Source organism: Rhinoraja longicauda, chromosome 1 (genome assembly GCF_053455715.1).
Source record: "Rhinoraja longicauda isolate Sanriku21f chromosome 1, sRhiLon1.1, whole genome shotgun sequence".
NCBI classification, from domain to species: Eukaryota; Metazoa; Chordata; class Chondrichthyes; order Rajiformes; family Arhynchobatidae; genus Rhinoraja; species Rhinoraja longicauda.
The window spans coordinates 108635985-108660293 of record NC_135953.1 but is presented as its reverse complement, the minus strand read 5'-3'; the positions used below and the strand labels follow the sequence as shown (position 1 = coordinate 108660293).

Sequence of the window (24309 nt, the reverse complement as noted above, 5' to 3'; positions counted from 1 at the left end):
TTGTGTAAGAGACAGATGTGGTCTCTGTTTCTGCTCAAATGTATTTGTATATCTCAAAAAAAAGCTACCAGTGCAGATACAGTGCATTCAGAAAGTATTCAGACCCCTTCACTTTTTCCACATTTTGTTACGCTACAGCCTTATTTTATAATGGATTAAATTCATTTTTTTAATCATCAATCTACACAATACCCCAGAATGTGGAAAAAGTGAAGGGGTCTGAATACTTTCTGAATGCACTGTAAGTAGTATTTTAGAACTGAATTGTGTTTGTTTCCCTGTTTTAAGGGGATTCTTGGCTGCGTGGAGGATGAAGATTATTAGAGTGGTTTGAGAGAATGTTTTGATAGACTGGATTGTCAGACTGGTGTGAGAAAACAACTAACTAATCCCCACCCCACTCCTTTCTTCCCCATAACCCCCCCCCCCCCCTTCCCCCTCCCATGTGCCCCACTTGGACTTGCATCTATTTCTGTCCTCCCCCTCCCCTTCCACCTCTATTCCATCTTCTGGCTTCACAATTCTCAATTCTTTCATCCTTTTGTTTTACACATTCTGTCTTTTCATCTCTGGCTTCTATCCAATCCAATCAAAGAACCCTCCTCACCCGTATCAACCTATTAGCTGCCAGGATTTGCCCTGGCTCTCCTCTCTTCCAGGTTTCTTTCTTCTTCCCCCGTCCCCCGTCCCCCAACAAGCAGCCTCAAGAAGGGCCCCGACTCGAAACATCAGCTATCCATGTTCTCCTGAGAGGCTGCATGACCCGCTGAGTTACTCCAGCACTTTGTGTCTTCTTTTGAGAGAAACATGGGTTTGCCATACAAGTGGAGGTTGAGTTAGCTTGGAACGTATTATCTTGAGTATTGAAGAATGAGGGGTGTTCTCTTCAAAAGTTACAATATTCTTAAGCAGTTGATAAGCTCATATGTTTCCCCTGGCTGAGCAGTCTATGGACCAGGGTCACAGTTTGAAAATAATGGGTAAGTTGTTTAATACTGAAAGGAAGAGAAATGTCATTCAATGATTCAATTATACTTTATGCTTTGTTTTGCATGCAACCCAGTAAAATCATACAGCAGACCTCGTCTAGGCAGGACACAAGAGTCACCACATTTCTGGCACTGACAATATTACACAACGTTCATTGAACAGTTTCATCTTCTGCTTTCAGCCATGAACCAGGCCTGCTGTCATACCAGGCAGCTGCCCGCTGGTTTTGTCCTATGTTCTCGGCGGCCCCACCTCTGGGACCCCCCCTTCGTTCTCCGTGACCCCCTGCCAGGTCTCCTCTTTGTTCTCGGCGGCCCCCTGAGTCACAAGGTCATAGATCTTTAAAATACTAACCCTGAAAACAGTGGAAGCTCTGCTGTTATGTTCATTCGCAACAGACATCAACAGATTTCTGATGTTAAGAGAATCAAGGAATGTGGGGACTTCGCAAGAATCAATGGTTTAACGGTGCATTATTGTCATGGACAAATGCACAGGGAAATTCCTTTCTTAAAAACAGTCCAGTAGAGTATTGCAACACCTAAGCATGATCCCCTGATTTAGCAAAGTGTACAGGAATAGTCCACTGAGCCTGCATGTGCGAGGCGCCATGTTTAGGTGCAATTTTCATAGTCCAGTCCGTGCTCTAGTTTGTATGAGTGGTGCCTGATCCAGGCAAGCCCCAGGCTGCTGCAAAACTGGAGCTGCAGGGAAAATTAGCCATGATCGTGCTGAATGACAAAACAGGCTCAATACACCATATGGCATACCTCTGCTTGCATTTCTAATGTTATGTTCTTTTAAGCATCATCCCACAGTTTTATTGATAGAGCTAAAAACGGGTTTATCACAAAAATTAGACATGCTTAATAAGAGTCTGCTCTCATACCTGAACTAAAATAACTACTTCAAGAAAGAGCTAAACTGTACTATCCACAAGTCATTGGTATACATTCATTAAAGCATCATTATAACAGTTAAAACCTTTTTTTAAGTGAGCACATACACTTTGCATCTATAAAACTAATTAATTTGAATTGCCTACTTAAAGAGTGCCAAATAGATGTGATTAGTGGACTCTTGCTATTAAAACATTATGCTGACCTAGGAGCTTGGCTTCAAGCACCATGTTTATTTAAACCAGTATAAAGCTGGCAGGATTTTAATTAGCATATGTATAACTTAACTGTAAATTCTTTAATCGATTGTGCCCGATTGGCTGACAATGGACTGTCGAAGAACGGTCTCAACCCGACATGTCCCCATACCTTCTCTCCAGAGATGCTGCCTGTCCCGCTGAGTTACTCCAGCTTTTTGTGTTTATCTTTGGTTTAAACCAGCAACTGCAGTTCCTCCTCACACATCAGAACTCTGCCCACCAGTCCATTGTCTTTTCTAAGTGATGCCGCCCATATGAATGTAATAGCATGACCACATCTAGGATGGCTTAGAGTGGTGCATTCATAATGCATAAAGCCAGCATAATATAGCATTTTCATAGCAGAGTTTCCAAACTAAGTTATGCATAATTTCTCTGCAAATTCTTCACAAGGTGAGGAAAGAAATGGAACATTTTAATTTTGTAACCAACATTGTCAAAGACATTCTGGTCAAGTGAAGTGTAAAACAATAACTACTGTGCCATTACACCAGCGAATTTAAAGATGGCATTGGAGCTGTGTCTGGTCACATAGTCATGAATGTAGAGAGAGTGGAGCAGGGGAGTGAGCATACAGCCTTGAGATGCAGAAGGTCAGCGAGGTGCAAGTGCTGTTGCCAATTATGTCCCTTATGCCGGTGACCATTCTTGAATGATGTTGCCAGTGATCAATGCATTAGGGAAGGATTTGTATTGCAGGACCTGCATCCATTTGGAACAGGTGCATTCCTAACAGGCTGCTCTGGGAGGTAAGGGAAGAGATTACTAGGGCTCTGAGAGAGATTTTCTTTTGGGCAAGTGCCAGATGACTGGAGGACAGAAAAAGTAGCACCCATATAAATGTTGTTGACCCTATTATCTGAATAGGGTATCAACTGACATGTCAAACAAAAGATGTGGTGCGGTGCAGTTTAATCTAAGGTGTTGTGCAGTCTAATCTTTATTAGCGTTTGAGTTACTTAAACATGCAAGCGACTGACAAAATCACTTCTCATTTGATTTACTGTTCCTGCTCATCACTTCTTACACTAAATACAGGAGGCACGGTGGTGCAGCATTAGAGTTGCGGCCTTACAGCGCTTACAGCGCTAGAGACCCGGATTGGCTCCTGACTATGGGTGCCGTCTCTACAGAGTTTGTACGTTCTCGCTGTGACCGCATGGATTTTCTCCAAGATCTTCGGTTTCCTCTCACATTCCAAAGACGTACAGGTTTGTAGGTTAATTGGCTTGGTATAAATGTAAATTGTCCTGAGTGTGTGTAAGATAGCGTTAATGTGCTATCACAGGTCGGTGCGGACATGGTGGGCCAAAGGGCCTGTTTCCGCGCTGTATCTCTAAACTAAACTAAAAAACTAGATCTGAAGACTCATGACTCATAATGCCCACATGAATGAATTGACCAGAATCACTTTGCTGGGAGGGACTAGCCGACGTCGAGCTTCGAACTCGGGGGGCTTGTGATGACTGTTCCTGGGTTGTCATTACCGATGTCTTGGACTGTCCTTCTTTTACTCATTTTTTTCTTTCAATTTTTCTGAAGGAAGCCTTTGTTCCTAAGCAAAGGCTCTCACGACTCTGAAGTCCATCATTTCAAGTTGTCACTCATCCAAGGGCAGAATAAATAAAACATTTCTTTGTCTCTTATCAGGCTAGAGGGTGGTTAATTATGGTGCCTATTCATATTTTCCTTTTTAATTGCATATCCCTTTGCACAATGACAGTTCCCAAGCATCTTATCTTCTCAAGGAAACCATACACACCTATGAAGTTATCTTCAGCGATGTTCTCGCCAAATGTCAATCTCGTGACTGTGTTCACCATGCTTTTTTGTTTTCATGGACCCAGTATTTCTCTCTGTCTCGCTCGTAGTATCCTCCCAAAGCTTGTTGGGATACTTGCCATCAAGTCTTCGGCTACAATGTCATACCTATATTTAAGAAGGGCTGCAAAATAGGTTGGGCATTTGCCAGACTATTGAGTCCAATCAGTTGGAAGTTATTAGAAAAATAATTCTGAAGGGCAGAATTAATCTCTTCGTGGAAAGGCAGGAAGTAATTAAAGATAATAAACAATGTTTTATTAGCGGGAGAATCTGTCCAAATGGATTGAATTTGTTGAAGAGGTAACAAAATCCAAGGTCCTTTTCTTCCTCAATGTCCACAATGGGATAGAGGTGCTTCAGGCCCATGATGGAGGAAGTGGACCAACAGATGGTCTGCACACCCCTCTCATCCTTCTAAACTCCTGATAACAGAGGGGAGAAGCTGTTCCTGAATCTGGTGGGGCACATTTTCAAGCATTTGTACCTTTTTACCGGACGGGAGCAAGGAGAAGTCAGGATGACTGGGGTGGCACAAGTCTTTGATTATGTTGGCTTCTTTTACGAGGCGTTAGATGGAGTCAATGGTGAGGAGTCTGGTCTGCATGACGTGTTTGGTGCTTCCACAAATCTTTGCAATTTATTTTGGTTTTGGGCAAAGCTGATCCTAAACCAACCCGACAGTATGTTTTATATGGTGCATCTATACAAGTTTCTAAGAGTCATTGAAGACATGCTGTATTTCCTCAGTTCCCTTCCTCGCCTCCTCCCCCACTCCTCCTCCCTCCCCCCCCCACCCTCTCCTTCCACATCCAAGTGCTCGCTGGTGCACCTTGTAAGTTGGGAGTGGCGTCTGAACCAGGCGGGGAGACAGTGTGAGCCGGGGACGGGTCGGCAGGTCCGTTCGTTATATCCAACATCTGTTATAAGGAGTTTAAAACAAGGGTTTACAGAGACACGACCGAAAAGAGCGCTTGCCACTCGCAATGCCACCTGCGGCCACTCGGGGAATTTCAACTGAGCACCTCAGACTTTTGTCCAGATTATAGGGGTGTGCAGACCATCTGTTGCTCGAAAATCTGTGTCAAACCTGTATACCACCATCTGCAGTTGCCTGAGTGTACATTAGTTTCTTCTCACCTCAATTTTAAATGGCCTCCCCTTCTCACCTCAGTTCCTTCTCACCTCAGTTTTAAATGGCCTCCCCTTTATTCTAAGACTGGGGCCCCTGGTTCTGGTCTCCCCCAACATTGGGAACATTTTTCCTGCATCTAGCTTGTCCAGTCCCTTTATAATTTTATATGTCTCTATAAGATCCCCTCTCATCCTTCTAAACTCCAGTGAATACAAGCCTAGTCTTTTTAATCTTTCCTCATATGACAGTCCCGCCATCCCAGGGATCAATCTCGTGAACGTACGCTGCACTGCCTCAATTACAAGGATGTCCTTCCTCAAATTAGGAGACCAAAACTGTACACAATATTCCAGATGTGGACTTACCAGGGCCCTATACAACTGCAGAAAAACCTCTTTACTCCTATACTGAAATCCTCTCATTATGAAGGCCAACATGCCATTAGCTTTCTTCACTGCCTGCTGTACCTGCACGCCACCTTTCAGTGACTGGTGTACAAGGACACCCAGGTCTCGCTGCACTTCCCCCTTACCTAACCTGACACCATTGAGATAATAATCTGCCTCCTTGTTTTTGCCACCAAAATGGACAACCTCATATTTATCTATATTATACTGCATCTGCCACGCATCTGCCCACTCACTCAAGCTGTCCAGGTCACCTTGCAACCTCCTAACATCCTCTACACAGTTCACACTGCCACCCAGCTTTGTGTCATCTGCAAAACTGCTCGCGTTGCTTCTAATTCCTTCGTCCAAATCATTATTATATATGGTAAACAGTTGTGGCCCCAACACCGAGCCTAGCGGCACTCCACTCGCCACTGCCTGCCATTCTGAAAAGGACCCGTTTGCTCCTACTCTTTGCTTCCTGTCTGCCAACCAATTCTCTATCCTTGCCAACACCCTACCCCCAATACCATGTGCTCTAATTTTGCTCACCAATCTTCTTGTGGGACCTTATCAAAGGCTTTCTGAAAGTCTAGACACACTACATCCACTGGCTCCCCTTCATCCATTTTACTTGTCACATCCTCAAATAATTCCAGAAGATGAGTCAAGCATGATTTCCCTTTCATAAATCCATGCTGACTTGGACTTATCCTTTTACTGCTATCCAAATGCACCATTATTACCTCTTTAATAATTGACTCCAGCATCTTCCCCACCACCGATGTCAGGCTAACTGGTCTGTAATTCCTCGTTTTCTCTCTCGCTCCTTTCTTGAAAAGTGGGATAACATTTGCTATCCTCCAATCCTTGTCACATGTACCTAGGCACAGTGAAATTCATTTCTTGTCTACACTTCAGTAAAAATCTTGCTAGACATAGGCACAATCATAATCAAGTACAAGAATAAGAAGAGTAGATTACACTGAAGCAGTACATAGTAGCAACATTTCTGGTGCCATCTTGTATCTTTCAAGTTCAGACTTGTTAAAAATATAGAGTCTTAACTTGGTCCTTTGTCTTAGCGGCGGCAGTGGGTTGTAGTTGCAGGGTTTGGCCTGGGCAGACGATGTTACCAATGTCCTTCACCGCTGCTGTGCCGCTACAGGCCATGTCCAACCTGTGCACTTGGCCACAGTGCCTGATCCAATCAAGCCCAAGGCTGCTGCAGGGCCTCCACTGGCTCACTCCACCAACACTTTTATCTGGGCACATCGACCCACGAACACGCCATCCCTCACCTGACACGGCCTTTGACTCTGTGCCCCAGGGCACCTCCTGTAGCTGACCTCTGAGCACCCAGAATGCCTCTGAGGTCTCGGGAATTAAGCCCCCAACCCGCTCACCAGCACCGTTCCTCTCCTTCATCCGCGGTCGCTGCCATCTTGAAGGTATCTTCTTGCTTGAATGATCTTGCTTGAAGATTTTTGATTCAGTGAAACAGGGCAACCAAACGATGTGCCTGCATCTCATTAATATCTTTCATGACCAGCTAAGAGTGAATACATGTTTCTTCTCATTGGCCCCGGACCTGGTAACACCCCATCGGCTCCAGGTCTTCACCAGCATTCAGTGTCTTTAACAGCAATGACAGCCGCTGTACTCTGGAGAATGTTGCCTTAACCAGCTATTACCGCAATTTAGTCTTGCAATGCAGTGAGCTTCAACATGCAGCTGGGATCTTGCAGTTGGGAATCCATTTCAGGTAGCCTGTCACTCAGCAAACAGTGAATTTGGGCAGAAGACCCAGTCTTATCTTTGTTAATCTATTCTTCTAATGCTGTGTTCATTTTGTTGATCTCCCTGATGAACATTAAGGCAAAGTGATTTCTTAACATTTCTGCCATTTTGCAGTCATTAACTATAAACTTTTTTATTTGACATTCCTTTGTGGCCCCCTGCCTTTCTTGGTTTTAATTGTCTGTGCAAGACTGAACTGTCGGAGAAGGCAGGAGAATGGGGTTGAGAGGGAAAAATAGATCAGCCATGATCGAATTGTGGAGCGGACTCGATGGGCCGAATGGCTTAAATCTGCTCCTCTGTCTTATGGTCTTATTTTATACAATGACAACTGAATTTTACAGTTCCTAATCACCGTACCTTTTTAATACATTTTTGTAGATTTTTGTGCCTCTTGGATCTTTCTCTTAAGTTGCTAAAAGCGACTAAAAATCGTTACTAAATTTGATGTCTCCTTTCTGTTTTGACTAATAGCTATAGTATAATCTTCATATTACCCTACACATAATAGAGCTGGCCGCATCAATTGACTGAAGTGGGGTGTGGGAAATTGGCTTGCGATGAGAGACTCATTCCACAAAATCAGCAGCGCCGATGATGCTATGGAACAAGAGGAGGAGCCAGGCGACCCAAGGGGATGTTTCGCAGTAGCCTTGAGTAGTATTGGCATTGCAATTGCATGTTTTCAATTCCTGGGTTTTCAGTCCGAAACGAGCAGCACCAAAGCAAGGACGAAAAAGACAGAGCTGAAGACTTTTGCACTGAGACTTGCAGCCAGAGAAAATCCGTAGTTTTTTTCCACCACTTGGTTATACATAAGATATAAACTGCTTTATCCATATTCATTGTATTAATGCAGGGTAAACAGCATCTCAATAATAGGGATATTGCAAAGTATTTCACGTGTTAAAATGGAATATTTACTCGTAGTTCTGTATTTTTCCTGTTTCATCTGTTTGTGTGCTTTGGTTTGTCTGTATTTCTCTGGCTGCCAAGAACTGACTTACAAGCACGAAGGTAAGATTGTCCTTCCAGCAAATGAGGATGTGTTTGTTTCATTGAGTAAAATGAGATGCAGTTGTTGGTCAGAGTGTGAAACAATATCTTTGGGTGTATTGTAGACAGATAGATGCAAAATGCTGGGCTCCTCTCTCTTCAGGGGTGTTCTTCATTTTAAAAAGAAATGTTTCTTTTGGAGGATAGTCAGATAAAAATACTGTTCTGAATTAGTATGTATTTGAAATACCGTCTTCTATTTGTTATGTTTTTTCTTGCGTTACATGCAGTACCAACAGATTGTGTTTCCTTTGCTGAAACATGAAGTAAAAAGGAATTGAAAACACAAAAAAACAATGTAATCACAGAAGAGGCAAGACCTCGAAACTGACAAATGGAAATTAGCTTTTTCATCTTGTTTGAAATGAATGAAAATCCCATGTGACATCTACGGCATTTGAATTTAAGACCATCAGAGAATGTAAATGATTCTTTAAAAGAAATTGCATCTCATTGAACTTTGCTGATGTGCTTAGAAGTGCTAATCTTGTCTGAAATTGACTAATAAAATAACAGCATTGAATGATTGATGTACGGTTGAGGGGGAAAAAAGAATATAATGAACGGCATTGCTTGTGGACTGGGTAATTTCAGTGCACTCAATCACATCTTCCATGTGACCCTTTTTATGGATGGGTTTAAACAGTAACTGGAAAAATGATTATTCTCGTTGGTGATTGTGCTTGTGTGGGGACCTGCCCTCTGAGGCCAGGTAGACTTGCAAGTAATACACACGTTAACATACATCTAAGAGTTCTGTCAGTTGGCAAATTCCATCAGGACGGCTGGGAGCTGTATTATTTAACAGCTCTCCGCTGGCTACCGATGTGAACTGTGTACGAAATGCATAATCAGTCTTTGAATTTGGGGTACAAAGAACTGGATTTATTTATTTTGCCAAACTGCATAACGTTTAATTATTAAAGCAGTCTGTGCACTGGTACCTTGACTGAGAGCATTAGAAATTAATCCAAGACCTAAATTTATTCTCCAAGTTATTCTATGAGTGTTGATACTGTCAGCCTGAACTCGGAGTTTGGAACAACTTACAGGAATAAGTCTGTACATCAAGGTAGCCTTTTGCTTCTGACATGTAGACATTTGGTTTTGGTCCAGCAGATGTGATTCCTTTTGCTAGCTTGCTGTCGAAGTCCAATGTGGAGCAAGTTTAGTTACCAACAGGTATTATGGCCCACCATATTCTTGCTATTGACTTTTCAGATAATTCATTTCTGGTGCAGAAGTTTAGGAGCATCATAAATTGGGTATGCTTAACCTCCTTATGTGCCTAATCTTATTAGTGGAATCTCTAAAATCTAAAATGGCAATATAACTCTCATTGCTGGTGTGAGAACTTGGAGGTCTGTTATTGAAGTAGACTTTAGAGATACAACACAGAAACAGATCCTTCGGCCCAGCGAGTCTGTGCCAACCACTAATCCCGTACATTAGCACTATCCTACACACTAGGGACAATTTACAATTTTACAGAAGTCAATTAACCTACAAACCTGTATGTCTTTGGAGTGTGGGAGGAAACCGGAGCATCCAGAGAAAACTCACGTGGTCACAGGGAGAACATACAAATTCCGCACAGACAGCACCCGTAGTCAGGATCGAACCTGGGTTTCTGGTGTTGTAAAGCAGCAACTCTACTGCTGTGCCACTGCTGCACCCAGGATAGTATGATACGATGCTGCCCAGGAATAGGTTTATAGTTTACCCCATGCTCTTAGACTTGAAAACACTTAATACTGACATTGGCATCTCCATTTTTAGTAGAAACATCTCTGAACTTGATTCTAAAAACCCAAACCTCAGTATGTACCCAAACCTCGATATTGGTATTAGATATTGGTTTATTAATGCCACATGTACCAAGATACAGTGAACATATTTTCGTTTTGCATATTATCCAGGCAGATCATACCATAAGGAGTACAATCATACCAAACATGAGTATAAAAGGCAGTGAAAAAAAGGGAAAGGAAAGAGGTGAGAAATTAATGTTTCACCAACAGATAAGTGCAGAGAAATCTGTATTATTCTAATTTACAAAAGGCTAAAATTAGATTAATGATATCAAAATATTACATCTGTTTGTAAAAATATCTTGTTGAAAGGATATACAAAATCATTAATCAAAAAGATATTTAAGCAGTCAAAATGATTAAGTCTTATTTGTTATATCATCATATAATTCTTGTTTCAGCAATGGCTCGCTTGCCAATAATATTATCATCAACATACTGACAGTAAACCAGTTCACTTATAACTGATCCTGTGTAATCTATAAAGGTTTTTTAAATTGCATGATAAATGTAGGAAGTAAATAGGATGCTTTGTTACAATGTGCTGTGTTACATATGAATAAAGGTATGTGAAGTCCTAGTTAATGAACTTAATGAACCTTCTCGCCTCCCTTTCTATTTTCTCTCAAGTATTCACTTTGTAAAAAATCCTTAGATCTCCTCTGAAGAAAAAACTTATGGCACCAGTGAATTGTGAAGAATAGAACTTGAGATTTCAGTTATCCTCGGTGTTTTAATTCCCTAAACTCATCACTGTGCTAAATCAGAACTACATGATTGTTTTCTTTGTTTTGCTTCATCAGTTTTCCCTTCCTGCTCTTGTCTCATCCTTAGCTGTCTCTTCACTGATGTGTGACTTTAACATATGGCTGTTCACACTTCAATGTTTCTCATCTTGAATCTGTCTGTCAATTCTATCTTTGTTCCACAAAAATGATTATTGAACTGATGTCTATTACACTTTGGAGGTAGAAATTAAACAGCATGGAATTTTGTTTTGTTATGCAGAAATAGAGGAGCTTTGATATCTAAGGAGTGAGTTAAGATTTTCTTCAATTTTATATAAGCAGTCTATCATGTGGCTTCCTCATTAGATTCGGTCTTTGGATTTTAGACCATTCAACTAATTTGGGTGATAGTGTGACAATTACTGATTGCAGTCATAATGGATTGTTAGTATAAGAAAATGGATTGTTAGAATCACTATCACAGTGTTGGTTGGCTGACTATTTCTGATAAGATTGGACTCCTGACAGGTTGCTTTGAATTTGTTGTCCTCTGGAAAACATGTGATTAAACAAATCAGCAGCCCCTCTGTATGCCTCTCCAGCTTTAATCTCATTGAAATAAAAAACCTGTTAATTATATCCAAGTCCAATCAAAGTCTAATCAAAGAAATAGCTCAATTATATTTTTTAATTGTCTTTTTCTCCTACATTGTTTCAGGTCCATTGTTGAATCTGCTTTTTTTACTTTACCCTATTGAGGAGCTTTGTGTTGTTTAAATTTGTCAGTTTGAACTTTTCAAAAACATGCATTTGGTGGGAAATTATAATATTTTTGCAAAGGGATAGATTTCCTTTTTGTTTTTTCTAATTTTGAAAATAATTGTTTTGATATGGCTCTAAATCATAATGGTGTTGCTTCCTCTTTAGTCAGCTACAATATACCATTTGCCATATAAGTAAGTTTCAGGAGATTTATGGGAGAAAACCACAGCCAGAATTCACATTAATTATTGTTGATGTGGCTCCAAAACCCTTTGAGCAGGGTGGCAAAATCCCAAGAGCGAAGCTAATGTAGTTTGTATGGTTATTGGAACCCCTGAGAGCACTTAACATAATTGAGCAATTAACATAATCCTGTCAGTGTTTGTTTGTTGCCTAGTTTAATGTAGAACTTTTATTTTCTGATATTACCACTACCATGGAAACTATATTTGATTTCATACTTTTCAATTCTTTGATGGGAAAATGTGATGTAGCAGTTTTACTGTGTGTCAGTGTACTTTAGTTCTGAGTGATTCTTTGGTGTTTGTTTCTTTTTCTTTCTTGACATTCGCTAAAATAATAAATTGCTTTTGGTTTGAAAGTTCATAGAGTAATTATTGCCTGTAGCACGGTCCCCGGAGGTAAAATTGCAAAGCCAGATTTATGCATCTTATCATAAATATTATATAAACACTGTTTCATTCTTTTGCTTCAAGGTACACATCATTTTCCATGGTGCATGGGAAATAAAATGGAATCCAACTATCTGCAGTTACCACTTTAACTTCTTGCTCACAGAATAAAATAAATGTGACTGCATGCAGATAATATGTAAAGCAAAGGAAATCTAGTGCTTTGCACACTCCAAAATTGACTTCAGTTTAGTCAGTGCCTTCAACAGTTTTTGCATGAAATGGAATCATGATCGCAATATTTCTTGTTCCAGTTGTGATTCATGTCTTCCATTACTTTTCATCACACATGTTGGATGAAGGAAAGAAACCACTTTTCATGTCTTCCTGATAAGATTATATCACAGTCAACAGAGATGACATTGGAAGCAAATTCGCCATTCGAAGGTCCCAAGAATTGTTATTTTACAGAAGTGAAATGAGGTTTTCAGAGATTATGATGTTCGCTTCTCCATTTTAAAGTAAAAAAGATGTGACAGTGACTCAAACATGATTTTAACTGAAATTTTCAACTTACAATCCTTGGGTTTCTAGAATTTCACTCCCAGGGAGCTTTATAACGAATGATTTTATTTACCTTGTGTTTGGCAGAAAAAATATCTTGTCCTATGTTTCCTTTTTACTTTCCTACCAACCCACCTCTGGTCTTCCTATTGTTGTCCCCTTTCCCATATTCCCCCCCTTAAAGCCCACCCAGCCTATTTAGTTGGAGAGGAATCAAAGTGCTGGAGTAACTCAGCAGGTCGGGCAGCATCTATGGAGAACATGGATAGGTGACAATTTGGGTCGGTACCCTTCTGAGGACTGATTGTAGATGGGGGGAGGGGGGAAAAGCTGGGAGAGAGGAGAGACAGCACAAAGTGTGCATTAAGTGAATGCAGGCAAGGGGGCATTTGATGGGCAGGTGGAATAAAGGCCAGAAATGAAAACAGAAGGTGTAAGACAAAAAAAGTTGAAGAGCTGCAAATTGTGAAGCCAGAGAAAGGAAAATGGATGGAGGGGAAGGGGAGCCATAGATGTGAGTGTAGCTGGGAAAAAGGAGAGGGGGGGGGGGGGGGTGTAAGAAAGGGGAAGAGGGGAGGTGTTGTTAGAGGTTACCTAAAATCAGAGAAATCAATGTTCATATCGTTGAGAGGTAAGCTACCCAAGAGGAATATGAGATGCTGTTCCTCCAGTTTGCATGTGGCCACAATTAGCTGTAGAGTGCTCTGTGACATTGAGTAATGTCATGATTCAAAGACATCATAATGTCAATGATGTCTTTGAATCATGACATTATTGCATTCCTTCCTTGCTTCCTGACTCTGGTTAGATGATTTTGGAAACCCTTACCTACCATTGTTCTCCATTTTAAAATGACAGTGGGTGGCAGCTGGAATTCTCCTCTCTTTGGATTGTGTATCATGTGGAGTTGATGATTGGAGATGACAATGGGCTGCAAGGAAAGGGATTAAAAAAACCTTTGAGGACAAACCAAACAACTTATCCCTTGTTCCACACAGGAGAGGATGTAAGTCAAAAGACATAGAGAGTGAATCTATGTGATTCTCTGTCCTATTCAATCCAGACCTGTGTTTAACCCTGTCATCAGATCCTGTCCCTCAAACTCAACAAAGCAGTCATCTTGATCAGCACTGCTCCCAGTCAAAGTAAGGCGAAGGGATAATATTTTATTCAATGTTTCCTTCCGTACTGGAAATTATGTCAATATCATAGGCAGAGTACATGACCTGCAAATAGGGTAAAGATTCATGAATGTTCTCCGTGGAAAAAAATCTTCACTGACATCTGGGAATTCCTGGCCAATTACTGTTCAAAATGGAACATCTAGTTTTCATTGCTCCAGTAACTGTGTCAAGGTGTGTTATCCAAAGGACAGACGCACTGCAACACTTTGCCAAGTTTATTGCTACAGTAAGTGCCAGCCTTAAAACTCCAGACTTGGAGAAGCACAGGAGCAGTGAGGGTATGAGAGCTCCATGACAGGCTGGGCCTTCCTTTACTGCTCGGTCAACATTCTACCTAATAAGTTGTGAGGGCTCCATCACTACAGGGTCTGCAGTGGGTCAAGAAGGAGATGTACCATTACAATTTTAGGACAATCGGCATTTAGCAGTGTTGCTTCTATCCCAGGATCAAATGATAAGGAATGTCTAAAGGTATTACTGTAGAGATTTTTGGACACTCCCGTTTTCATCTAAAATTGTTGTACAATTTAAAGTTCAATATTTTGTCTGGGATATATAATGAAGGGCATAATTACCAGTAAACTTAACCATATGATTCGTTGGACAAACTTGGATTGTTATCTGTGGAATACCAAAGGTTGAGGGGAGATCTGATGGACGTATGTATATTTATGAGAGGCATAGATTAATATGAAAGTTAGAACTTCAAAGACTAGAGGACTTGGCTTTCAGGTGAGAGGGGCAAAGTATAAAGGAGATGTACAGAGCTACCCAGAGGGCAGTGGATGCCAGGAAAAGCACTACCAAGGGTGGTGGTGGAGGCAGATACGATAGTGCGTTTAAGAGGCTTTTAGATAGGCACATGGATATGTAAGGATGGGATATGTATCATGTGCCGGCAGATGAGATTAGTTTATCTCGACATTATGATTGGCACAAACATTGTGGGCCACAAAACATTGTCCTCCTTCAAACTGTTGGGCTTGTTTTGGGACAGAGCAGAAGGGTGAAGATGAATCAGAGCGGCAGAGGGAATGGAGAATTCAAGTGGAAATGTATGCGTCACGATAGCATATAAATGGAGGGGTTCTCTGCCACAGAAGGCAGTGGAGGCCAATGCAAGAGAGAGTTGGATATAGCTCTTGGCGCTAACAGAATCAAGGGATGGGAAGAAAGCAGGAAAGGAGAAAGTGGGGTACTGATTCTGGATGATCAGCCATGATCATATTGAATGGTAACTCAAATATAATCCTCTCTTTGAGATGTGACAGATTTAAATGCTTTGCGTATAACAAGAGAACATTTTACTACAAAATAGGCCCAAGATAGGTGGAGTAGTTGATAGTGAGGTAGATTTTCAAAGTCTACAGAGAGACTTGGGCCTTTTGGAAGGGTGGGCTGAAAGATGGCAGATGGAGTTTAATGCTGATAAGTGTGAGGTGCTGCATTTTGGTAGGACAAATCAAAATAGGACGTACAGGGTAAATGGTAGGGAATTGAGGAATGCAGTGGAACAGAGGGATCTGGGAATAACTGTGCATTGTTCCCTGAAGGTGGAATCTCATGTGGATAGGGTGGTGAAGAAGGCGTTTGGTATGCTTGCCTTTATAAATCAGAGCATCGAGTATAGAAGTTGGGATGCAATGTTGAAATTGTACAGGGCATTGGTGAGGCCGAATCTGGAGTATGGTGTGCAGTTCTGGTCGCCAAATTATAGGAAGGATGTTGACAAAATGGAGAGGGTACAGAGGAGATTTACTAGAATGTTGCCTGGGTTTCAGCACTTAGGCTACAGAGAGAGGTTGAACAGGTTGGGTCTTTATTCTTTGGAGCGTATAAGGTTGAGGGGGGACTTGATAGAGGTTTTTAAAATTATGAGAGGGACGGACAGAGTTGACGTGGGTAGGCTTTTCCCTTTGAGAGTGGGGAAGATTCCAACAAGGGGACATAGCTTCAGAATTGAGGGACAAAGGTTTAGGGGTAACATGAGGGGGAACTTCTTTACTCAGAGGGTTGTGGCTGTATGGAATGGGCTTCCGGTGGAAGTGGTGGAGGCTGGCTCGATTTTATTATTTAAGAGTAAATTGGATAGGTATATGGATAGGAGGGGATTGGAGGGTTATGGTCTGAGTGCAGGTAGATGAGACTAGGTCAGGGAGAATGGTCGGCGTGGACTGGTAGGGCCGGACAGGCCTGTTTCCATGCTGTAGTTGTTATATGTTATATGTTATATGTTAAAGTGCCTGCGTAACTCACGAGTCTGGCGGCATCTCTGGAGGACTTAGATAGGTGACATTTTTGTTGGGTCCTTTCTTCAGAGTAATTGTAGTGGGGGGAGAAAGCTGGAAGAGGGGTGGGGGTTGGACAAAGCCAGACACGTGATAGGGGGATCCAGGCGAGGGGGTTTTGTTTGGCAGATGGGTAGACAAAGGCTGGAGTTGAGAAGACAAAAAGTTGTCAGATAAAGAGAGAAGAATCGTGAAATAAGAAGCCAGAGGAAGTAATATAGATGGAAGGTGGCAGGGGAAGAGGAAATGGGGGTGGGATAGTGAGAGAAATGGGTGCGCATTCAGGTGAGGCGCAGGGAAGAGAGGGGGAAGAAATAGGTGGGAGTGGTGTGGTTGGTTAATTAGCTAAAATTGGAGAATTCAATGTTCACACCATTGTTCTGTTAGCTACGTTTTCACGATTGAATCAAAGAAAACTAATATGTAGTAAATTTGATTGAAGGGCATAACATTATTTTCAGCTTTATAGCATCTCAGCCTTCTTATGATGTTTTTGTAGGTACCTGAATGATGTGGTAAAAGTTCCATCACACTCTGGCACCAATCTGTGTACAAGAAGTTAAGCATAACATTTGATTAATGCGAAGGACAACTTCATTGTTGCCTTAATCAACCTCAGCTGCCCAGGTTATAAAGTACAGTTCGCAGCTGGGAATGACTTGCTAAAATTATTTCTGATAATCTTCACAAGAATGGCTTCATCACTCTGTTCATGCCCTTCTCACTGTCCAAAAAATTGGTTAATCCTTTCAGATCTCCGCCTGTCCTGCTCTGAACCAGTCAGTAGAAAGCCTATAAACCAAAGATGCTTTTCATGAGTTACTATACTTTCTCTGCCATTGTCCTGATATATTTGGAATTTCTGAGGCATTTGGAGCAACAATACTAGAAAATGTGATGGGAAATTCTGCATGCAGTGTAATTCGCATCTATTCTGCATCTTCAGTCCATTTCGGGGTAACTTAAAGACTTTGAATTATCCTTTCAATGAGAAATCTCTCGTAAAGCAATTGGCACTTTCATGGTTCATGCTAGTGAATTTTAGAGTTAGGTTTGAAGTTCTTGGCCTCTGCATAATTTGAAAGGTCATGTAACCATTATACCACAACAATCATCACCTTTTTTTAATGGACTTACTGAAATAGACTGTTCAAAGAGGTCACTTTCATTTTTGTGGGGTGTGAAACACGTTTAGTGTTTCCCCTCTGCCATGTTCCATTATGACAACGTTTTTTTTTCCTGATCAAATGACAAATGGTTACACCCGAGCAGTTGTACAAATGCTGTACCTGAACTAAATATTGAATCACAGTGTCTATCTTCGGTTTAAACCAGCATCTGCACTTCCTCCTATACATTGAAACACATCGCCTGATGTGACTTACTCTGCAATGCATTAAAATGGAGTTGGGAGCGCAATGAAGAGTTGAAGGAGTGTCTGACAAAATGAGTGAAGTTCGGCAGCGCCTTGGTAATGAATAAACTTTTATCTGTGTTTTATTCCCTTCTCTTTCAGAGGCATGTTGTGGAGACATTTTTTGGATTTGATGAAGAATCAGTAGATTCAGAAACCTCTTCATTAGCTTCGTGTACACCAGCAACTCCAGAAGAAGACCTGGACGACGTGAGTGATTTTATTCTGTTTGTTGAGCAATATAACTGAGCTTTGAATGGATATTGGAATGCATCAAACAATAACGAGGATTGAATGTAGACCTATAAAGCTTTTCCTAATAAATTTGACGTTATTTATTTATAATGAAGTGGAGATACAACTTAGCTAACAAACAATGGATTTCTTTTGACATTGGTACTTGTTTAAAAGGAATATAATTGAAAATACTGAAATAAGGACGCAGATTCGTGGAAATGCACAAGAGGGTGGGAGCATCTGAAAATACTGCTGAAGACTCTAAGAGAGTCTCTGCCCTAAATAGAAATCTGCTGGCAAATATTCTGTACTGCTGGGAATATCTTTTCCAAAATGTTCTTTCTTTTTTTACCTGACATTTCCATCAGCAGGTACAGTGGAAAGCTAAGCAAGATGTTGAACTGCTTGAGGCATCCTCCAACATGGGGATCGCTGGTCGGCACAGACTCGGTGGGCCGAAGGGCCTACTTCTTCGCTATATCTCTAACCTAAAAAAACTAAGCTGCAAGGGCACAACAACTCAAGAAAATAGGAGCAGGTGTCTGCTTCTGGGGTCTTTCAACTTGCCCCATCATTCAACATGAACATGGCTGATTTATGCTGACCTCTACACCTCTTCTGTACCAGCTCACCCACAACACCCAATTCCCTGCTCTTGCAAATATTTATCTATCTACATCTTAAATAAGTCTCATGATCTAGCCTCCGCTACTCTTGGGCAGATGATTCCAGATATCCACTACCCCCCCCCCCCCCCCCCGCAACAGAAACTTCTACAGATTTAAGTTGCAAATGGCTGTCATTTTTGGAGCTAAGTCCCCTTGTCCCTGACTCTACCTCTCACGAAAACATCTCAATGTTAACCCTGTCGAGCTTGTTTTTATTTGAATATGGTCACTCCTCATTCTTCCAAACCTCAAGGAATAAAGAACCTTATCGTCTCACAATCCTCTCATTCCAGGGATTAGTCTGATGAATCTCCTTTGGACTCCAATGTTCTTTTTTGGATAAGGAGACCAGAACTGTGCACAGTATTTCAGATGTGGCCTCGCCATCACCCTGTACAATTTTATCGAAAGCTTTGCATTTTCTGACTCTTTGAGAAGCTCCAAACCCACTCCAATGCCCTTGCTGACACAGGGGTTTACTTCATTCTGGTCCCGATGGTGCGAGCTTAGTTAGTTAGTGAGTCAGTTTAGTTTATTGTCACGTGTACCGTACAGTGAAAAGCTTTTGTTGCAAAATTTAAGTGCAAGGGAAAGCCAGTAAAGTCCGATCAAGGATAGTCCAAGGGTTACCAAAGAGGTAGATGTTAGTTCAGCACTGTGGTAGGATGATTCATTTGCCTGATAATAGCTGGGAAGAAATTGTCCCTGAATCTGGAGGTATGCATTTTTACACTTCTATACCTTTTGCCTAATGGGAGAGGGGAGAAGAGAGAGTGGCAGAGGACATCTCGAGCACTCTGGTTGCCATTTCATTTTTCCTTGGCTGCCCACATCACTCCGGACATCAGGCGGTGCTTTCCTAAGAGGATGGATAATTTTTTTGACAGAGCTGATTAAATCTGAAGAGAACCTGACAGTCAGAACAGCAGTGAAGTGATTAGGTTGCTCAGTCTAATTAACAAGTGATTGGCCTCTTGTGCTGGATGTAGGGACAGTAGCAGTTGTGAATGTAATTATGAATGTGAGAACATGTGTTACTATTACTGAGGGTTCAATTTGGAATCACTGATGTGAATAATTTACCTGCTCTGCCCTCGACAAGGGGAGAATGTGTTCATTATTATTGCTACTGTGTCCTGCTACAGTGTCTTCAATCTCCTGTTTTGCTTGCCACACGTTGGGCCAATCAACTTTTATTGTGGATCATCATCATATAATGCCTGCTAAATAGTAATCTCTAGGTATTCATTTTACATACTTCCGTAGTTACTAGATTGTGGAGGATAAGATGTATGTATGTTGAAAGACGGGGTCATTAGGGATGGTCAGCGTGGATTTGTGCATGGGAGATCGTGTCTCACTGATTTGATTGAATATTTTGAAGAGGTAATCAAGATGATTAATGAGGGCCGGCCCATAGTCTATGTGTGCGTCAGCAAGGCCTTTTATAATGTCCCGCATTATAGGCTGCTCTGGAAGGTTCAATCACATGGGGAATAGGGAAAAGGAGCAAACTGGATACAGAATTAGCCTAAAGGTAGGAAACAGGGGGTGGTGATGGAAGGTTGGTTTTCGGATGGGAGGCCTCTGTCTAGTGATGTGCCTCAACAATTACTGCTGGGCCCATCGCTATTTGTCATCCACACCAATGATTTGGGTGAGAATGTACAAGGTGCGATTAGTAAGTTTGCAGATGATACGTGAAGATGGTGAGCAAAAATGACAGCAGGATCTTAATCAGCTCGGCATGTTGGCTGAGGAATGGCTAATGGAGTTTAATTCACATGTGTGATGTGTTGCATTTTTGGAGGTCGAACCATTCCAGGAACTTCACAGTGAATGATAGAGCCCTGGGGTTTATTGTAATCTGAGGGATCAAAAAACACAAGTACATAGTCCCCTGAAAATGGTATGGCAGATAGTGTTGTGAAGAATACTTTTGGCATACTACAGTCAATTGAGTATAGAAGTGAGGACATTAGGTTGTATTTGTACAAGTCGTTGATGAAGCCGCACTTGCAGTATTGTCTTTAGTTTTGGTCACCCTGCTGTAGAAAAGATAACACGAAACTGGAAAAAGTTCATTTACGTGGATGTTGCCAGGACTCAAGAGCCTGAGCTACAGGGAGAGGTTCAGCAGGGTCAAACTTTATTCTTTGGAGCGCAGGAGACTGAGCAGTGATCTTATAGAGATTATAAAATCATGAGAGGAATAGATAGACTGCACAGAGTATTTTTCCCAGGGTTAGTAAATCAAGAATTAGAGGCGATAGGTTTACGTTGAGAGGTGAAAGATGTAATAGGAACCTGAGGATCATTTATTTCCCCACACAGATGGTGGTGGGTATATGGACTAAGCTGTTTGAGCAAGTAGTTGAGGCAGGGACTATAACAACATGTAAAAGGCATTTGGACAGGTACATGGATAGGAAAGGTTTAGGTCCAGGTGTGGGCACATGGAACGAGCTCGGATGGAGATTCTTGGATGGCGTGGATTAGTTGGGCTGAAGGACTTGTTTCCATGCTGTATAACTCTATGGTTCTGAGTCTGATGCAGGTAGAAATGAGACACATGCACACAAAGGAAATGAGAATGAGCCCAATGTGACAAGCTGTGATGACAAATTCAAAAATAAGTTGTCAAAAGTGTCAGAGAAAAATAAAACAAATTGTGTCTTTTGTTTACTAGGAACATGGGACTACAGACACAGTGGCTTAGTGAATCAGTTAACTAGGGTTCAATAGAAGACTTTGACTTCAATCATGGGGCTGATGGTTGTGTTGAGGGGAAATTTAGAAAGTTAATGGGAATGGACAAGGATTTGTGCGGAGTAGCAAAATGAGTTTTGATAACAAATACCAGAGTCTGTCAGGAAGGGAAAGAACATGCAAGGTGATCAAAGTAAGAAATTGCATATTCCTGGTAAGTCAGATGAACTTAGTTGACATGAAAAGATCTTCTGAACGAAACCTCAGACTCCCTCTGTAAAGGTCAGATGGCTCATTGCTGATAGACAGTCTGGGTTATTGGAACATATTTTTGGAAGATGCCTACAATGCATATTCACTACCACTTTACACATTTGACACTTGTTGCCAAGAATGAGGAGAGTCAGATTAGCGTGAAGAATCTTCAAGATTGATTGATGGGTTCCACGTAGTGCAGGACCTCTTGAAACTCTCACTAAAGTCATTTCCTGACTGAAAAATGAAAGAAAAGTTATGGGAGTATAATTCAGTTTTAAGAAACCAAGTGGAGAGATTCAGGTGAGAAGGGCTTTCTTCCAACTTATGTGTATTTTAAAAATGTTATATGGGGTTGAAGTCTGCGACACTTTGTCAGAGCACAGTGGAGCTGCTGCTAGAATACCTGGATAAGAGAGACATCCACACCAGACTCCTATTCATAGACTACAGCTCTGCCTTTAATACTATTATACCATACAAACTTATCGCCAAACCAGCGGGACTTGGTGTCAGGACTCATCTCTGCAACTGGATCTTTGACTTCCTGACCAACCGACCCCAATCAGTGAGGATAGGGGACCAATCATCCTCCACGATAATCCTCAACACTGGTACTCCGCAAGGAAGCTTCCTCAGTCCCCTTCTTTACTCCTTGTACACCCACGACTGTGCAAATGGGGGCCAGATATCAAATGATGATGAGACAGAGTCCAGGAAGGAGATTGAGAACCTCATGTCCTGGTGTTGAGACAACAACCTTTCTCTCAATGTCAGCAAGACAAAGGAGATAGTGATCTACTGCAGGAAGGGATGTGGTACACATACCCCAGTTTGCATTGATGGTGCTGAAGTAGAGATGGTTGAAAACGTCAAATCCCTCGGCACCAACAACTTCTCCTGGACCACCCCATACTGAAGCAACGACCAAGAAAGCACACCAACGCCTCGACTTCCTTAGAAGGCTTAGGAAGTTTGGCATGTCCCCTACAACTCTCACCAACTTCTACAGATGCACCATAGAAAGCATTTTATCAGGATGCATCACAGCATCACAGCAACCTCCCTTCTATTGACTCCATTTCTACCTCACACTGCCTCGGCAAGGCCAGCAGCATAATCAAGGATGAGTCGCACCCTGGCCACTCCCTCTTCTCCCCTCTCCCATCAGGCAAAAGGTATAGAAGTGTGAAAATGCACACCACCAGTTGCGAGGACAGTTTCTTCCCAGCTGTTATCATGCAACTGAATCATCCTACCACAACCAGAGAGCAGTGCTGGACTACTATCTACCTCTATGGTGACCCTTGATTGGACTTTGCTGGCTTTACCCAGCAGTAAACATTATTCCCTTATTAGTTATCTATACACTGTAAATGGATCAATTGCAATCATGTATTGTCTGTCGACTGACTGGTTAGCACGCAACAAAAAAGCCTTTCACTGTACCTCGGTACACGTGACAATAAACTAAACTGAACTGTCTGCGCGGAGTTTGCATGTTCATCCTGTGACCTCGTGGGGTTTGTCCGGGTGCTCTGGTTTCCTGCCACATTCCAAAGACGTGCAGGTTTATAGGTTAATTAGTTTCTGTAAATTGCCACTAGTGTGTCGGACATGAAACTAGTGCGTGGATGATCGTTGGTCAGTGTGGACTTGGTGGGCCAAAGGGCCTGTTTCCACTCTGTACCTCTAACCCACACTAAACAGGGGAAAGAAAGAGATACATGTTAGTTCTCAGTAGGAGAGAAGGTGGGAGAGGAATGCGTGGAATAAAGGGTAGTCTGAGTCGGTGATTAATGGGTGCAGTTAGCAGCAGGTTAATCTTCTTGGTCTGTGTAATGTGTTGGAGGACCTGCCTGGCAGAATAAACCTATACGAGCAGGATGAGAAATGTTGAGCTAACATGATGGAAAGACCAATTAATCTAGGTAGCAGCTAAGGTGACTGATTTTTCTTCTCTCTCCTTTCCTATTTTTATTTCAGATTTCCAGCATCAACAGAATTTTAAAATTGCCTACTTAAAAGAAAAAATGTGCAAGTTGTATTTGATATTCACCATCAATTGACCACCATTCCACACATTTCCTCCTTTTTTTAAAAGGTCCTAAACAGAGAAGAGTCCGAACTGAGATTCCGCCAGCTTACTCGAGAGTATCAGGCTCTCCAGAGAGCTTACGCACTGCTTCAAGAACAAGTCGGTGGGACACTGGATGTGGAGAGAGAAACACGGGTAGGTGACAGAGGCAGTGCAAATCTAGAGTGGTGTTGCTTGTCAAAAGCTTCTCTGTTCCTTAGTTTACAACCCTTCCTCTTTCCTGGCAGTAACATGGTACTTGGGGGTGGCGTGGTGGCATAGCAGGATTGGTACAGTGACACAGCTGGTAGAGCTGCTGCCTCACAGTGCCAGAGGCACTGTCCTTGTGCTGACCCTCTGACCGCGTGGGTTTCCTCCCACATCCCAAAGATGTGCGCGTCTATACGTTAATTGGCCTCTGTAAATTGCACCGAGTGTGTAGAGAGTGGATGCAAAAGTGGGATAATGTAGAACAGGTGTGAATGGGTTAACGATGCGTGGTGTGGACTTGGTCTGAAGAGGGGTCTCGACCCGAAACGTTACCCATTCCTTCTCTCCAGAGATGCTGCCTACACCGCCACTAAGTTACTTCAGCTTTTTGTGTTTATCGTTGGTGTGGACTTGGTGGAC

General features: G+C 42.0%; 2 protein-coding genes across 7 annotated transcripts in view; both read left to right on the top strand.

Moving 5' to 3' along the window:
* Positions 1-24309, top strand: part of LOC144596164 (janus kinase and microtubule-interacting protein 1-like) — a 248153-nt gene that overhangs the window by 170960 nt on the left and 52884 nt on the right. For all 6 annotated transcript variants that reach the window (XM_078404362.1, XM_078404370.1, XM_078404346.1 and 3 more), the window contains 2 exons: positions 17836-17943; positions 23707-23835. In XM_078404362.1, coding sequence (XP_078260488.1) covers positions 17836-17943; positions 23707-23835 — 237 coding nt within the window. The remainder of the gene's footprint in view (positions 1-17835; positions 17944-23706; positions 23836-24309) is intronic.
* On the top strand, positions 7996-23736 carry LOC144596199 (uncharacterized). The gene is made up of 3 exons (XM_078404398.1): positions 7996-8311; positions 17836-17943; positions 23707-23736. The coding sequence occupies exons 1-2, from the start codon at positions 8206-8208 to the stop codon at positions 17865-17867; spliced, it is 138 nt and encodes a 45-aa protein (XP_078260524.1). The 5' UTR covers positions 7996-8205; the 3' UTR covers positions 17868-17943; positions 23707-23736.